Source organism: Staurois parvus, unplaced genomic scaffold (assembly GCF_062004578.1).
Source record: "Staurois parvus isolate SC_StPar_1 unplaced genomic scaffold, SC_StPar_1.0 ptg000165l, whole genome shotgun sequence".
Lineage (NCBI taxonomy): Eukaryota > Metazoa > Chordata > Amphibia > Anura > Ranidae > Staurois > Staurois parvus.
In genome coordinates this window covers 198,928-217,260 of record NW_028317961.1, presented here as the reverse complement: position 1 = coordinate 217,260, position 18,333 = coordinate 198,928, and the positions used below count along the sequence as shown (strand labels likewise).

The 18,333-nt window shown below is 39.4% G+C and overlaps 1 protein-coding gene across 12 annotated transcripts in view; it reads left to right on the top strand.

The window, feature by feature from the left end:
• LOC149462829 (receptor-type tyrosine-protein phosphatase kappa) overlaps positions 1–18,333 on the top strand; it is a 571,684-nt gene that overhangs the window by 397,143 nt on the left and 156,208 nt on the right. For all 12 annotated transcript variants that reach the window (XM_089676124.1, XM_089676123.1, XM_089676120.1 and 9 more), the window contains exons 9-12: positions 4,985–5,094; positions 5,462–5,663; positions 7,979–8,084; positions 17,251–17,524. In XM_089676124.1, the coding sequence (XP_089532250.1) occupies positions 4,985–5,094; positions 5,462–5,663; positions 7,979–8,084; positions 17,251–17,524 (692 nt within the window). The remainder of the gene's footprint in view (positions 1–4,984; positions 5,095–5,461; positions 5,664–7,978; positions 8,085–17,250; positions 17,525–18,333) is intronic.

Here is an 18,333-nt window from a genome sequence, read left to right as displayed (position 1 = left end):
TGGCGTAATTGCTGTTTACATACATATGCAAGCCCTACACCATGTTTGCTTGCGGTGAAAGGGGTGCTTTTAATTCCCCCCACTATTTTTTTAACACTCTTTTTTTATAGTTTATTTTTCATTTAACTTTATTGCTATCACAAGGGGGCTATTAGGCCCCTTGTGTGATAATATGGGTAAATAAAAGGTTCTCCTTAATGGAGTCATCAATGGTGTATTAGACTCCCTGCTGCAGTCAGTCAAGCACAGATCATGCTTGATTAGTTGGTTACCTGGCCACAGTAGCCGAGGAATGAATAAACTGAACATGGGATTGAAGAAGTACTTGTTGCTTCTGGGTTCATTCATTGCAAAGGAGATCAATGGATGCTGCAGTGAGCTCTCCACTTGAAGTTTTCACTCTTTCTAAATGGAATGTGGAGTTCAAATGGTTAAAATGCAAAAGGCATTTGTTCGATTTTAAACCAACATCTGTTTTTATCCATAGTGATAAGAAAATGTGAAGGTGAAGGATGGAATTTCTTTCTTGAACAGGATAAATTAATAAATATGTTGAACAAGGACACTTGTTCTCTCTTTATATCAGTGACACGGTTTAGTGTAGTAGCCATTTTTCTCTGTTGTGCAAGCTTTTAGCATTACTACACATGACACACACAATTTGCTATAGAATCATAAGTTTAGAAGATTTTAGGTCTTGTAAATGTGCAGTGGTGTCCAACCTCTTCTATAGACGCAGTGTATTGATAAGTCTTGTTCTGAGACAATTTTGCTTTTATTTTTTGAGCAGCTAATTCATATTGTTCGATTTCTCTATATTGAAAATTCTGACACTCTAAAGCTTAACTTTGGGCACAGACACCTCAACTTAAATTATAATTCTCAATAGCCAAATACACTTGCAAACACAAGTATTACCTTGTAAAAGTAGCAGGGACATCATCACTGGGGTTGTACATATTTGATGCAAAATTAGAGCTGTGGTAGGGACTGTGCAGACCGACTCACTACAGACTGTCTGCAAGAAAATACAGTGGGGGCCCAGATACAACACCAATAACCTTTCACAAAGCAGGAGATGGCACAAGTGATTGGTCTTTTTACCAGGAAGTTCCTGCTTAAAGGCAAAGTATGCTGGATTACTGCACAGATCTAAAAGAAATACACAAAGCACACCAAAATTCAGGTATGAGTATACATGCCTCTTGTAGTTAGACAATGCTTATCTTGGAGTTCAACTTTAAAGTGGAAGTAAAGGCAAAACCTAACTAACTCTAAACTTACTCTCAGCCACATTCTAAGCCTAATCTATCTATCCCTGTAAAGGAAAAAAATTGCTATACTTGCCTATTCTGTAGCTGTTCTGCTCCAGTTCGGTCCCAGGCTCGGCTGTCAGCGACAGCTTCAGTGTGTAAGAGAGGCAGCCAACAATGCTCCATAATAACTCTTCTTCCCATGGATTTCCCAGCTGTTGTTGGCTTTCTTCTGCACACAGAGGGCACCTCTGGAGGCCAGCAGCTTCACTTCCACTTTAAAGACCACCAGAACCGACTGAGTTCACATTTGTGGGCCTAAATATTGATAAACATATGTGCTGTTTAGTACCATAGCAGTTCAAGTTCAGGGTTACTTGGGTAAGTGCAATAAAGAAATACAGTATCTCACAGAAGTGAGTACACCCCTCACATTTTTGTGAATATTTTATTCTATCTTTTCATGTGACAACACTGAAGAAATTACACTTTGCTACAATGTAAAGTAGTGAGTGTACAGCTTGTATAACAGTGTAAATTTGCTGTCCCCTCAAAATAACTCAACGCACAGCCGTTAATGTCTAAACCGCTGGCAACAAAAGTGAGTACACCCCTAAGTGAAAATGTCCAAATTGGGCCCAATTAGCCATTTTCCCTCCCCGGTGTCATGTGACTCCTTAGTGTTACAAGATCTCAGGTGTGAATGGGGAGCAGGTTTGTTAAATTTGGTGTTATCACTCTCTCATACTGGTCACTGGAAATTCAGCATGGCACCTCATGGCAAAGAACTCTCTGAGGATCTGAATAAAAGCATTGTTGCTCTACATAAAGATGGCCTAGGCTGTAAGAAGATTGCCAAGATTGTGAAACTGAGCTGCAGCACGGTGGCCAAGACCATACAGCGGTTTAACAGGACAGGTTCAACTCAGAACAGGCCTCGCCATGGTCGACCAAAGAAGTTGAGTGCACGTGCTCTGCGTCATATCCAGAGGTTGTCTTTGGGAAATAGACATATGAGTGCTGCCAACATTGCTGCAGAGGTTGAAGGGGTGGTGGTCAGCCTGTCAGTGCTCAGACTATACGCCACACACTGCAGAAAATTGGTCTGCATGGCTGTCGTCCCAGAAGGAAGCCTCTTCTAAAGATGATGCACAAGAAAGCCCGCAAACAGTTTGCTGAAGACAAGCAGACTAAGGACATGGATTACTGGAACCATGTCCTGTGGTCTGATGAGACCAAGATAAACTTATTTGGTTCAGATGGTGTCAAGCGTGTGGCGGCAACCAGGTGAGGTGTACAAAGACAAGTGTGTCTTGCCTAGAGTCAAGCATGGTGGTGGGAGTGTCATGGTCTGGGGCTGCATGAGTGCTTCCAGCACTTAGGAGCTACAGTTCATTGAGGGAACCATGAATGCCAACATGTACTGTGACATACTGAAGCAGAGCATGATCCCCTTCCTTTGGAGACTGGGCCACAAGGCAGTATTTCAACATAACAACGACCCCAAACACACCTCCAAGACGACCATTGCCTTGCTAAAGAAGCTGAGGGTAAAGGTGATGGACTGGCCAAGCCTGTCTCCAGACCTAAACCCTATTGAGCATCTGTGGGGCATCTTCAAATGGAAGGTGGAGGAGCGCAAGGTCTCTAACATCCACCAGCTCCTTGATGTCATCATGGGGGAGTGGAAGAGGACTCCAGTGGCAACCTGAGAAGCTCTAGTGAACTCCATGCCCATGAGGGTTAAGGCAGTGCTGGAAAATAATGGTGGACACACAAAATATTGACACTTTGAGCCCAATTTGGACATTTTCACATAGGGGTATACTCACTTTTGTTGCCAGCGGTTTAGACATTAATGGCTGTGTGTTGAGTTATTTTGAGGGGATAGCAAATGTACACTGTTATGCAAGCTGTACACTCACTACTTTTGCACTGTAGCAAAGTGTCATTTCTTTACTGTTGTCACATGAAAAGATATAAAATATTTACAAAAATGTGAGGGGTGTACTGACTTCTGTGAGATACTATAACTAGAAAATAGATAGCTTTTTAGAACAGCTAAGTCATCATGCACACTTCACGTTTTTACAGCTGCTGTTTTTGGCTTTTTGATTTTTTTTGTACAGCCAGTAAACTCCCTAGCATGTTATCCTATGTGTCCATGCCCATATAGACTGTAATCAACGTTCTTTGGCTGGAAAAAAAACTCCCAGAACTGGTGGGTTTCTAGAAGAGTTTTCTAGCTGTAAAACTGCTCTAGTGCTGAAAAACATGTCAAAAGTGGTAAATCGTGGCAAACCAGCGTTTTTGGACATTTTTTTTGTAAAAAAAATAAACTCTAAAAACCGCAAATGTGAAAAAATAAAAAAAATTGGCTAAACGCTAATACAAAAACGCTGAAAAATTCTACACAGCTAACGTTACCAGCGTTAAAACGTCCAGTGTGAATGGAGCCTAATACTTTAAAAATGTCCCAGAGTACTTCATAATATTGCTTCATTGGTTTTGTCAAACAACTTTCCCACACAGCAAAAATGTTTATTAGCATGGTTTTTGGTTGCAATTGGCCACAGTGAATAAAATAGTCTCATTTATATTTTTATTTTGACTGTTAAAACATTACATTTGGTTTTTGGAAATCTGTAATTATGTGAGCTTCCTATTACTTTGTATAAGATGGAGAGAGCCCCATCAAGAAAGAACTGCCCATGGCAGCTAGTCTCTTCGGTGTCTTGACACGCACAGCCTGTCATTTTTCATTGCCCTCTAGGTCTGTATGCTCACATGTCAGACAGTGAAGGGACAAGGCAGTGCTTTTCTCCTCCACACCCAGAGACTCTGACAGTTCATCTGTCTGAAGGAAGAGGCTGTCATATGCCCTCCTTAGGTTTAGAAATGCTTTAATCTCTCACGTCACCACCTCCCTTATTTTAAGGCAGAATGTGTTGAAGAAGAAACTTTAGAAGTACCAAGTCTTTTAACCAGAGTCAACAAAAAATAGACCCAGTGACCAACATCAGCTTGATTTCTGCCTTTGTCTAAAATAATTTTGTGTATCACTTTTTTTGGAGTTGATTTAGTTGGTATAATGATTTATATAATGGTTTAATTTTATGCTGTTGTAGAATGACAGTAGCTATAATCAAATTATTACTTTGAGCATCACCTAATTTGTTTGTAAACTAATATTCATATTCTTCATTACTCAGCAAAAGGAACCCTTGATGCTTCTGGATGTTTGTTTTTTCTCTGTTACATACCTCATTCATGAATATCTGCTTTTCCAAGAAAAGCAGATGGGATAATAAAAGCTAGAGCACAAAGTGTCATGTTATTCATAGCAACCATTTAGATACTGTGCTCTGCTTTTCTATAAATGATTAAAAATATATTTGAGTGGCTAGGACAATAACAGAACCATTTTAAAACTGTATTCTCATATGTCAAGCCCATCTAATACTAAATCTTTTTGTAACATTAGGTAACTGTATGAACTTCCTGCAAAAGCTGAGGAGTAATGAATTCTGCTGTTGTGTGCACAGCTCAGTTTCTCTTGTTGCTGTCTCATAGTTTAGCCTACGTAATGGTTGTCTCTGCAGAATATTTTTTAATTAGTCCTGCACTCCTGTGTTGTATTTTTTTATTGCAAGGGTTTTCTATTAATTTACCTAATTTAAATGCACAATATTTACTTTAGCTGTTTAAATGAAAACTTCCTTTTCCCACAGTACCTGGATATGTCCCATTCGGCTCGCTTAAAGGCACACCATTTGAAGACAAGATCTTTTTGAACTGGAAGGAACCCATGGAGCCAAATGGCATTATCACTCAATATGAGGTACCACTGCTCACATCTGCTGAAATGTCTTTGTTAAAATAATGGCCGTAATTAATCATGTTGGATTATACAGATTGTTGTTTGAAAGTTCCTAGCAGCTTGAGGTTATTGGACCGTCATGAAGGGCATGGTAGTGATGAGAATAGTGAAACCCATGGACAGGTGCGGAACAGTCTGTGCTGGTCACATTGCGGATTGTTGTAATAAATTACTAAACACAGGGATCATTAGCACAAACAAAAATCTGCAGACTTGTAATTTTGCTATTATTGCCTAAGGAACCTATAAATTGAATTTGCAGTATTTGTAAATGTAATGTGATGTCATGACTACAAAGGCCATTTTGTAAAAACTTTTCTTTCAACAGGTGAAATACAATAGTATACGGTCTTTTGATCCCGCAGTGCCTGTGGCAGGACCTCCTCAAACAGTTACTAAACTTTGGAATAGTACGCACCATGTTTTCTCTCAATTGCATCCAGGCACTACTTACCAGTTCCTTATAAGGGCTAGCACTGTCAAAGGATTTGGTCCAGCAACAACCATCAATGTTACCACCAACATATCAGGTAATATACCTTAGGTGCTAGCTATAGTTAATAAGTTGATTTGTGTGTCACCAGTATACAATTTAATTTAGAATTTTTTAAAAGTATATATAGCCCAAAGTTTTTCTATGCTTTTTAATAAAATGGGAAGAGTTATAACCTCATTCAGGTTTTTAATTGCTGTTTGCGATCCTTCTGGGGAGATTTACCCTGAAACAGCCTACAGCAACCATTTAGAAGATGCATTATGTGGCTTATAGCACTTAAAAGTCATCATTTGCTGATAATAACTCTGGCCATAGAGTTGGCTATAGATGGAGCAAATTTCTTTCCTGCAACCACAGGGGAATCCCTCCCGCAGAGCCATTGTGCTCTCCTGGTGGGGGGGCAGGTGAAGCTGTCCCCGCCGAGAGCATACAGTGATTATTGTTAGCGACTATAAAAGCTGCTAGCAATAATCACATGTAAAATCCAGCAGGCTGCTTGTACCCAAGTTGTTTGATCGATCAACTTGGGTACATTCAGCCTATACATGGTTTGAATCTCAGCCGTTTTCTGCTGAACTGGCAGAGATTCGAACCATCTATAGGCTGGCTTACGGCCAAGAAATATGTATGCTTAGTGAGATTAAAATATTCAACATCTATCTTTAATTCTTTTTTTATTTTTAGGTTTTGCTTAACTGCTTGTCATTTCCACTAAAATGAGACTTTGTTACAATGCAGCTTCAACCATACCACTGGTTTAGAAAAAAAAAATCTTCAGGCGCATTTGGTTATGTTTTGCCTGCTTTTGGATTCTAAAGCAAGCAGAGCTGCATTCATTTAAATTTGGGGAAGGAGTGCCAGGAAACTTGTCAGAGGACTTTGACAGGTTACGTGACAGGACTTCTATCTGAGTTGGTTCATTGTAGCTTCATGCAAAGAACACACACTGCAGGATACTGCAAACTCCACACTGTGGTCAGCATTTTATGAGTAAAATATAAAATGCTAGTCTGTAGTGGAGTAATTATTGTAATTCCCTGCGCTGTGTGGAGGGTGGTACTTTTTATTTCGGGAAAAAAACAGAGCCTTGGCAAAGACTGAAGTATGAAAAGTGCTTAAAAGTAAAAATTTGTTGTTGGTCATATCATTCAACTTTTTTTTTGTCTAGGTTTGAAAAATAGGGTTGTAACATTCCCTGTTAAATATGTTTACAGTTATTTTAGTAGCAACATTTGTAATGTGTAGCATTTAATTGGCCACAATGCTAACAAATGCTAGAGTTTTGGAACTACATTTGCCTAACAGAGTTAGTTACCATGATTACTTTTTAATATTATTTTGACTGTAGATAGAAATTGTTCTGGCAAATAGCACACCTGTATTAGCCCTGCAAACTAAGGCAATTACCTTTTTGAGGCTTTCCCTCCTTATGGTGGGTGTCAATGATGGTGTCAGGTCAGCAGTCTTTCCCATGATTGTGATTCCTACTGAACCAGACTGAGAGACCATTTAAAGGCTCAGGAACCCTTTGCAGGTGTTATGGCTTAATTAGCTGATTAGAGTGGGACACTATGAGCCGAGAATATTGCACCTTTTCACAATATTCACATTTTCTGAGATTGTGGATTTGGGGTTTTCATGAGCTGTAAGCTATTATCATCACAATTATGACAAATCACGGCTTGAACTATCTTGCTTTGCATGTAATGAGTCTATCGCATATATTAGTTTCACCTTTTAAGTTGCATTACTGAAATAAATGAACTTTTGCACGATATTCAAATTTTTCGAATTTCACCTGTATGTATTTTCAGTTGGCATTTCCACTGTATGACAGCATTTCTAGGTAATTATCCTGTGTGAAGCTTCTGTAGTTATGGTGGATATTATTAATTAAAAGATATTAGGAGTGCTGACTGACATTCTTCATGGGACCCTAGAGTCCATCCATGTTATTTGTTCGTGCCAAAAAGATCCACAAAGAATAGCTGCTAAGGGTAGTTGTTAATGGCAGCAGTCAGACTTATTCAGAAGAAACCAGTCAAAGTCTGTCTTATACTGGTCTAAATTCAGATGCGGAAATTCTGATTGGTTGCTATTTTTTAGCACCTTTTAAGAATGTATTTATTTCAGGTATTTATATAGCGCTGTCAATTTACGCAGCGCTTTACATATATATTGTGCATTCACATCGGAGCTTTTATGTAATAAGGCTGTTTAACTAAGTAGATGGTCTGACACATTTTTCTTTGTGAAGCACAAATTATTTCACTGTGAAAACAATTTACATCAGAATAATGTACTAATTTAAAACGTTTCTATTTTTTCCAATTTTAACAATTCCTTTAGCTCCAACACTACCAGACTATGAAGGTATTGATGCCTCTCTTAATGAAACTGCCACAACCATCACTGTACTGTTGAGACCTGCACAAGCAAAAGGAGCTCCTATCAGGTATGTGTTATAGCCATTGCACCTAGGCATAGATGGGTCTGATTTTAACCATTTAGCCCACAAGAGACAAAGAGAAAAACTGTGGATGGAGGAATCTCCATTGTATTCTGGCAGCTGCTTGTGAACGATGGCTGCCTTTTTGTAGGATACAATCACTGTTCGGCTGTTGAATTTCCACCCAGCTCAGATGATTTTTAAATGAAATATATCAAGCTGAATAGTGCTTGCAGGGTCACCCACTGTTTGAATTTCAGACCATTCAGAATTGATGAGCCAAAATTCTATGCCCAGAATTATCAACTATCCTATATTTGTTCCATATATGTAGTGCTTTGAGACAGATATGTTTTCTTATTCCTAAGTGGAAAGAAAGTTTCAGTTGCTAATGCAAATTTTTATGTTTATATTTACATTAGGTGACCGTAGATTAAGATTAGGGTTAGGCTTGTTGTAACACACAGACCTTCAAAAATGTTTTACCCATGGCCGTGCGTGTATGCGTGCAATAAAAGCAATAATAATAAGAGTTACTGTATTCTATAGCACTGCTTTTACCTTAAGGGAAGAGTAAGCTGCCAGTAATACATTTCTAGCCTAACCAATAGCTCTGTTACTGATAAAGGCTTCCTTTCATGATCCAAGGTTACTCATAGGTAGTCAAATGTTAGTAACTAAATATCTTTTTAGTGCTTTTTTCTTTTTTTTTTTTTAATAATAATATTAACCACTTGCCCGTCTGGGGATTTACCCACCTTCATGACCAGGCCATTTTTTGCGTTATGGCGCTGTGTTACTTTAACTGACAATTGCACGGTGGTGCAATGTTGCACCCAAATGAAATTTGTCCTTTTTTCCCCCACAAATTGAGCTTTTTTTCAGTGGTATTTGATCGCCTGTGCGGTTTTTATTTTTTGCGCTAAAACCAAAAAAGACCGACAATTTTGAGGAAAAAAAAGAACATTTTGGACTTTGCTATTAAACCTGTCCAGTATACAAATTTAATAAATCGTAGTTCGTCATAAAATTAGGCCAAAATGTATTCTGCGACATGTCTTTGCTAAAAAAAACAATCCCAAGACGTGTAAATTAATTGATTTACGTGAAAGTTATAGCGTTTTCAAATGACGGTATAGATAATGGGATTTTTTTTTTTTTTTTTACTAGTAATAGCAGCGATCAGCGACTTTTAGCGGGACTGCAGAGGACATTCTGACAATGGGGGTGGGAACTAGGTGTCACTAATACAGCGATCAGTGATAGAAAAAAAATAAAAAAAGCACTGACACTAATGGCATTGGGCAGGAAAGTGGTTAATGTGAGGGCCGATTGACGGGTTCACTGTGTGCTTGGAGAGTTTTCCTAGGGGGCAGGGGGAGTGTGCTTCACTGTAAGCACACTAATTAGGATGGCTGTACTGTGCACAGCTATCCTGAGCAGTGTGCTTGAGCTTACAAGGAGGAAGATTGTTTGTAAACAAAACAATCTTCCTCCCCGTCGGAGACACTCGGTAATTACCGGTCGGGACCCAGTGACTGACATCCGCAGCAGCGCGGATAGGGCACGCACCCCCTACTCGGAAATGCTAAATGACGTATATATACACGTGATTTGAGCACAGGTGTCACCCTGTAGCTGTATATCTGCTATAGGGCGGTCCTTAAGTGGTTAATAACAATTAGGTTATTGCATAGAACAAGTACTCAATGTAGAATAAGATAATGTGGACCATTAAACCATCTGTATTCTGAGCGACACCCCTAAAGGTATTAGAATTACTGTGGTCCAAGGAGGGACAAAGTAAAGAAACAATACAAAAAAATAAAACCACAATAAACAAAGGCCAACATTCAAGATTCATGTATCATTCATGTCAAGATGATATTCAATCAACCCAAATAACCCAGAGTTATTTCTAACAGCAAGTGATCTTTGAGTGCTTTAAGGTCTGTCTTAATTATTAACTATATAAACATGGTTTAGTTTTATTTTGTTTACTTTTACTTATATATTGTCAACATACAGTGAATAAGCAAGTTTATATAAATAGCCATTGTGGTTAATGCAGTCATATATGGATACAAAATAGTTGGTCTATATATAATCTGAAAATTAATCGTATGAATTCTGGCTGTTACTCTAAAATAAGCCTCAAACTGACAAAGTCTACAAATGTCATTCATTTCCTTTCCTCTGCTATGTTTGCTTGTGCAGATGCTTGTGTATACATTAAGTAATTCTCTATAATATGCATGTTACATGTATAGAACATTGCTCTGTGGCAATCCTTTTTTTTTTTTTGTTTTTTTTCCTTTATTTATTTTTTTTGCTGCTCTTGACAGGTATGTTGGCCAGATTCTTAGATGTTGAAGGGTTATCCTCCTTATTGCCAAGAGCCCCTTAGCTGAATGGAAGGCTCATTACTGAAATCTGTAATTGTAGATATGACAAGGCTTCCTGGAACTTTACAAGTCTCTACTGTCTCTGTCAATTATGGAATTTCTTTTCCCCTCTGTGGTTTGAGTCAGCTGAGCTCCATTTATTATTAAATTTTGATGCTACTGACTGGAAGCTGTGTGCACATGTATTAGACTTGTATTTCATATGGAGGCAGAGGGAGCTGCTTTGTTGTGTGGCTGAGCTTCACTCCAGTCACATTTCATTCAATTCTATGCTTTTAGGGCTGGGAATGTTTGCCTTTGCCATAGCAGCCTTAGAGAACATCAGCACAATTTTTTATGACATTCCGCTCATCTCCAAAAAATCAAATGCATTATTTAGACGGCACCAGCAAAATTGCTGAAATGACTAGGTGGACATAATGGCATTCATACAGTCTTTATCTTCACTTTGTTGTGCTTTCTCAACACTGCTTGTCTAAGGGAAGTGCATATTGTCAACGGTAATACTCGGTAATGAGCAGTATTCTGTGACCGGTAACTTATTGTGAGGGAAAAGGCAGAAGCATAGGTCAGAATGATCTAAACCAACTGGATCAGGGTGAGCACTGGGCTATTCACTTGGCACATACTGCGAGACATTATTTTAAGGGGATGTGTAGGCTAAATATACAGTATATAGTAAAAAAAATAGCAGTTTGCGAAGGTTAACATTTCTGCTCAATATCCGTGTTTCATAACGAATAATAATTTTACACAGCTCTCCAAACCTGTTTATGGTGTTCCTATGTGTTTTCATTTGCACTTCCAATTGTACCTTATAGCGCAGTTTCAGGACATAATCACAGATTCCATATTTGTTCCGGGACATTCGGCACAGAAGAATGTTCCTGGTGTATAAGGCTTTTTAGCGACGTTTTAGGCCCTGCTGTTTGCTTTTGTAATTTGAATTATTGTATTTATAAATGTGTACTTATTTTATTTGATCTCATATATTTTATGTTCATCACGAGCCTATAACTTCTCACTTTAAACTGTAAGCTTACTTTAAACGTTCCCTGTCAGTTGCTGTGAGAATTCAAATATACAGATTTACTTCCCAGGTATTTGATGGGCAGATTCCACTTCCTTATGATGAATATAATGTTCATATTCTCTGTTCCTCCCAGCTGTACAAGTTCTCAGGAGAGGTCTAGAATGAGCTGAAGATTGAGAATGGGCAGAATGGTTAACACATTCTTTAGCCAGACCCATCCCCAGTCCACTGATTAGTATTGTATATGTAGGTGGAAACCCTGGAGAGGTAAACCTTGCACAAGATCTAGGAAAAATAGTCACGGACTTAAATTCTACATTTACCTTGCTACCTATAGAAGCAGGCAGTTGTAAAGGACAGCATTGTTCCTGTGTTGGTTAAAGTGGAACTGAATCCGCCCCCAGCGGCTCACACTCGGCACTGTCAGTGATCGCTGTGTCCTACGGACACAGCTGATCACGTGATCAGTTAAAAGGGCAATCATAGTGGCCTTTTACTACGTGATCAGCAGTGTCCAGCAGATCACAAAGTAAATACAATTGCCAGTTATCGGCAGAACTTTCCTCACGCTGTGACAGGGTAGATCTGCACTGATTATCAGTGCCGCCCAGCAGTGCCTCCAGTCAGTGCCCAATGATGATGCTTCATATCAGTGCATCATCAGTGCTACCCATCAGTGCTGTCTATCAGTGCCCATCAATGCTGCCTATCAGTGCAGCCTCATCAGTGCATGTCAGTGAAAGAGATAATTACTTGTTTGCAAAATTTTCTAATAGAAACAAAACCTTTTTTTTTTTTTTTTTAATTTTTTGCTCTTTCTGTTTATAGTGCAAAAAATAAAAACCCCAGTGGTGAGTAAATACCGCCAAAAGAAAACTCTATTTGTGTGAAAATTATAAATATTTCATATGGGTACAGTGTTGCATGACCGCGCAATTGTCATTCAAAGTGCAACAGCACTGAAAGCTGAAAATTGGCCTGGGCAGGAAGGGGGTGAAAGTGCCCCATAGGCAAGTGGTTAAAGCGATTTCCAAAAATGCAGACAGAGTACAAATGATGACTCCCCACAGCACACAAGAACAGAGTTAAGAAGGTCAGTCACAGGCGTTTCCCTCGCCATCACCATTTCTCTCAATGTCAGGAAAACTTATAACACAGGAACAGACCAGCTGACAGAAATGACACTTATTGCCCTGGATAGCAGAGGAACAGGGAAGCTGACAGAAATTACATTTAGTGCCCCAGATAGCAGAGGAACAGGGCAGCTAACAGAAATGACAATTAGTGCCCCGAATTGAGACAGTACACACTATAGACAGATATGCTTTGTTCATATTTAATATTTGAGGTTTACAACCACTGTAAGCCTTTCCTGATTAATGACTTGGCTTGCCTTGTTTTGTAGTTTGCCTCTGTATTTGGAGTAAGTTCTCTTGGTAAAGGCATGGCTTTCCTTCTTCATATCAGAAGCTCCATCCTGGAAAATAGTGATCAGCACAGCAGTCGTATTACCAAATATCACTTCAAATATTGTGAGATTAGTAGTCCGAGGCTTTAGATCTCACACAGGAGTACCTAGGCACTCTCACATGCCAGTAAGCAAACTGATATTTTTTGCAAAGAGTTTGAAACCGCTCACATTTGTCAAGATACTGCTTAGGCACAATTAAAAAAAAAAAAAAATGTAATGTTCTCTATAGCTTGGCAAATTTTCACTTCTTTAGTTGAGATGCACTTTAAGCTCGAAGCACTATTCTTTAATTGTACAGGTCATGTGACAATTCTGCTGTCAAACTGAGCTTACATAATATTGCTTCAGTATAGGATCCGGTATACAATGAATGTTTGTTTTGCTGTTACTTTGCAGGAACTATAGGGCAATACAGGTTCTATACCATCTGCTTTAAACATTTGTAAGGATCATGTCTTCAGCAACTGTAAAGATGCAAGGCAGTCTATTTTGGTACAGTGGACAGATTTCTGTCCATCTGTGCCTGTATTACAGTATGTCAGTTATAGTTTAGTTTTCTGTATTCAGGAGGTGGAGATGCCTGTCAGCATTTTCTGTCTTTAATGCAATGACAACTGCAAATTGGTGCCTTAAGCAGAGCCCATAGCCAGTCATTATGTTCAGCCCAGGGTCTGCGCCTCCCATAATGTAAATTCAAAGGGAATGCTAACAAAATGATTTAAAAATATCTTGTTAAGAAACTAATCTGCTCTGAGGTCATTTAAGGTTATAGTGCCCCTTTGAATATTGAACAAATTGTAAATTGATTCTTTTTGGCAAATATAAACATGCTCAGTAACTTTATAAACTAGAATATCAATTCTCTATAATGTTATCCATTACAGACTTTTGATTTAGTTTATAATTCACTTGTACAGTGCCATACTGGGAAGCCCTGATGGTCTTATATGTTTCATTTGAAATCCCATCAGGAGCATGACCACCCACTTAATATTGAGTTGGCCCCCCTTTTGCCACCTAAACAGCCCTTATTCGTCAAGACATGTACTCTACTAGACCTCTGAAGTTATGCTGTGGTGTCTGGTACCAAGCCATTAGTAGAATATCTTTTAAGTCCTGTAGGGTGCAGGTTGGGATCTCCGTGGATCAGATTTGTTTTTTCACCACATCCCACAGGTACTCAATCGGATTGGAGAAGTTGGAGGGCAAGTCAATCTGGTCTATGTCTATGGTCCAGTTCTGATGCTCACATGCCCATTGTAGGTGCTTTTGGCTGTGGACATGGGTCAGCATGGGCACCCTGACTAGTCCTCAGGCCCATATGCAACAAACTGAGATGCACTATGCATTATGACTCATTTTCTATTAGAATCAGCATATGCTTTTTCATTAATTCGCGCTACAGTAACTCTTCTATTCAATAGGACTTCACAACCTAACCCTAGCTCCCCTGTCAATGAGCCTTGTGTGCCCATGAACCTGACACCTGTTTGCCAGTTTTCCTTCCTTGGGTCGCTTTTAGTAGGTTCTGAGAACTGGGACAGGGAATATCACACAGGAACTGGAGATATGGATTTGTTCTGACCCAGTCGTATAGCCTTTACAATTTGGCCCCTGTCAAAATTACACTATATCTTTAAGAACTTAAGGCTCCATTCACACTTGTGCAATTTCCATTGTGACTTTGCAGTGTGACTTGATGAGACTTTGGATGGGTTTGGACAGGGGTCAAAGAGCAGACAATGTGATTGTTTGTGCTCTACAAAGTCGCACACAAGTCACACATATATCATTCAGGTGCAACTTTAATGCGACTTTGGAGGGTGTACATTGAAGTCTATGGCCCTCAAGTCGCATGAAAGTCAGACCAAAATAGTGCGGGAATTACTTTCAAAAATATGAATGGTACGCTTTGGGAAACACTGAGTGCGACTTGTCATGTGACTATTTCCATATCAAATCATACAACCCTAATTCAAAAATGTTGGGACGCTGTGCAAAATCTATATAAAAGCAGAATGCAATGATTTGCAAATCTCATAAACCTATGTTTTATTCAATGGAAAATACATCAAATATTTAAACCGAGAAAATGTGCCATTTTAAGAAAAAAAAAAAGTAATTGTGAAAATGATGGCAGCTAAACATCTCACAAAAGTTGGCACAGGGCAACTAAAAGCTTGCATTTTTTTGTCGATTTTACACGGCATCTCAACGTATTTGGAACTGGGGTTGTAAATATTTGTGCAAAATAAACCGTTTAAAATTGTGTTTTCAAGTAATATCTGTCTTCTCCATCTTAAAGCGGAGCTCCACCCAAAAGGAAAGTTCTGCTTTAAGGCCTCCTTCCCCGCTCCCCTTTACCTAATGGCACTTTTTTCAGGTGAGAGGGAGCAGGTACCTGGTTTTGACAGGTACCCACTCCCACATGGCTCCGACCGTCAAGGCGTTCAGAGCGGAAGTTCTCCTCCCTCCCTCCCTACAGTCTTCTGGGACATGTCTTAGATCCCAGAAGACTGCGGGACCATTCACAAAGTGCAGCACAGCTCACACTACATGCGCAGTGGGCACCCGGCTGTGATGCCATAAGCTGTCAGAGCCGGGTGCCCAAAGTTGAGATGCCGGGGACAGGACAGTGATGTAAAGAACGGCTCAGGTGAGCACATCGCTGGATCATGGGACAGGTAAGTACCTGTTTATTAAAAGTCAGCAGCTCCATGTTTAGTACCTGCTGACTTTTAATAAACACCAATTTGAGTTTAGCTCCTGTGTTTAAGTCCACCATAGAAATAGTGTGTGTGTGTGTGTGTGTATATATATATATATACACACACACACACACACACACTAAATAGTCCTGTGTAACGGTGCAAATTACCACTCTTGCTTCATACACTCCAATGCCAAGTGAAGCAGCTTCAATGACAATGCTTTCCACAGTGCCACTTCACACTCCCCTAGTGCAAGCACATTCACCAAATATTGCGACCCCATAAATTAATAAGAGGGTCTTAATGGGCTTTACTCTGAGTCTCCAATTCCAAACCTCATCCTGCTTCTCCATCAGTTCACCAACTTTTAATACCACTCGCCAGTTGTCTCCAAGTCACTGTACAGAGCATCAAAAGGATCCACACACAGTGTGATAACGCACTGTTGCTTAAGCAAATACAATTGTCAATCCAAATGCAGAAACAACTATTCCTGTTGTGAGAAATATGGCTAGTTCCTTGCGGGTGTTATTGGCATCATCTGCATCATCTACTGCTCTCCTTGCAATGCAGTATGGTATAGGAGCCAATTTGTAGAAAAACAAGTGATCATGGGTAATAGGAACTCAGTTCTGGAGAGAAGGAGCATGATACACTTTTCCTTTTTATATTCTGTGATTTGATCTAATTTAGGATCATAGTGTGGTGTTGAGCTGCTTGATTTTTATGAGGCTTAATCATACGTGCAGTGTATTTCACAACTAATGCAAATGCCTACACGTGCCCATTTTTTTTGCTTTCAACACATCAACTTCAGGAACAACATGTACATTTGCTACCTAATATACCCCATCCACTTTAACATACCATTGTAACGAGATCATCATTGTGTTATTTGCTTTACCGGTCAGTGGTCTTAATGTTATGTCTGATTGGCATATGTCCGTAGGGTGTTATGCCTGTGTGGGAGGGATTTTCAACCTCTTACAACTGAAACATATTAGTTTGCTTGACTTAAACTGGTAGGAAAAAGGAGGAGAGAACCAAGGGAAAGATATCCCACTGGTCAAGAAGTTCCAATAAGGACAGTCCGCGGCTTCTAGAAAGCCACAGACTGTCCTCATTGGAACCTCTTGACCAGTGGAATATCTTTCCCTTGGTTCTCTCCCCTTTTTTTCCTACACGTTCTGATCGGTTCCGAGGACACTACTCTCAGTGAGTCGGTTGCATTTGTGCTTAATTTGTTTTGGGGTTATCCTCTTGCAGGAACTCCATTATTTATCACATCATCATTATATATGGTTTAGGACATCCCAGTTTTTTACCTTTTTTTGTTACTAGTTGACTTAAACTGGCCCTAGAATTAGAATAAGTAACAAACATCAGAATCGCCACACCATAACTACGATTTGATACAACATCTTTGCAATGCGTATAAATGTGGATTCTTGTGTAGTTAAAGGGATTTTATTTTAATGGCTTGCTGGTATGCGCATTCCTCCTTTCTTGATGTAAAAATTACAGTGACCATTAATTCTTTATTTTTCCATAGTGCTTATCAAGTTGTTGTGGAAGAGCTGAACCCTCATCGGACAAAGAGGGAGACTGGAGGAATGGAGTGTTATCAGATTCCAGTGGCCTACAACAGTGCTGGAAATGGTGGCCCCCTTTACTACTTTGCTGCAGAACTTCCGCCTTCCAACCTTCCTGAAGCTGCACCTTTTACTGTTGGTGACAATAAGACTTACCAAGACTACTGGAACGCACCTCTATTTCCTCGTAAAGGCTATAACATATACTTTCAGGCTGTGAGCAGTGTTGAGAAGGTGAGACATATCCTGTGCTTTGTTTTTTTTTTTATATTTTTGCTTTAGTTTATTGATCATGAAGAGATACCACTCAGGGTTAAGGTGCAAAATTCATCATCTTCAAACGACTTGTACATAACCTTTCAAATATCCATGTGAAAACTGCAGGAACTTTCAAAATATTTCTACCAAGATTTAAATAGTTTTGAAATAGGGTGCAGAAATAGATGGGCTTTTCAAGGGTACTAGTTATGGGCCATTTCCTCCACTTAACTTGAAACTATATACTGTATAGAAGAATGTGCACTCTCTTGTGGAATAATTAAGTGCTAAATCTGATGTGAAACATATTACAGCCTTTATTAGCTGTGTCATTTGTTGTTCTCCTGCACGTTAAATTATATACACATATAAAGTCATATGCAAAATGAAGTACACCACATCACTTTTTCGATATATTTTAACAGGCAGACTTTAGATATTTCTTTAAATACAGATAACAGTGATATATTTGAAAAGGAACACAAGGGCTCATGCACATGGCCGCCTTGGCCATACAACGTAAAAACTGAGCATATATCCCTGTCCATTCATCCATAGGTACAGATGTAAAAACACATACGGAAAAGTGTAGGATGTTTTATAAGTACTAGCGTATACCCGCATACAGCCATTCATGTTAATGGGTGACTGTATGCATCAACTTTCTGTATCTGGGCAAGAACAATGGGCAAAATTGGTTGAATTTGCTTTCGAGGCCCAATCTGCACAGGAATCTAACCTCCTAAAGTGCAGGGGTGATGTGAACACCTGGCACCAGCACTCTT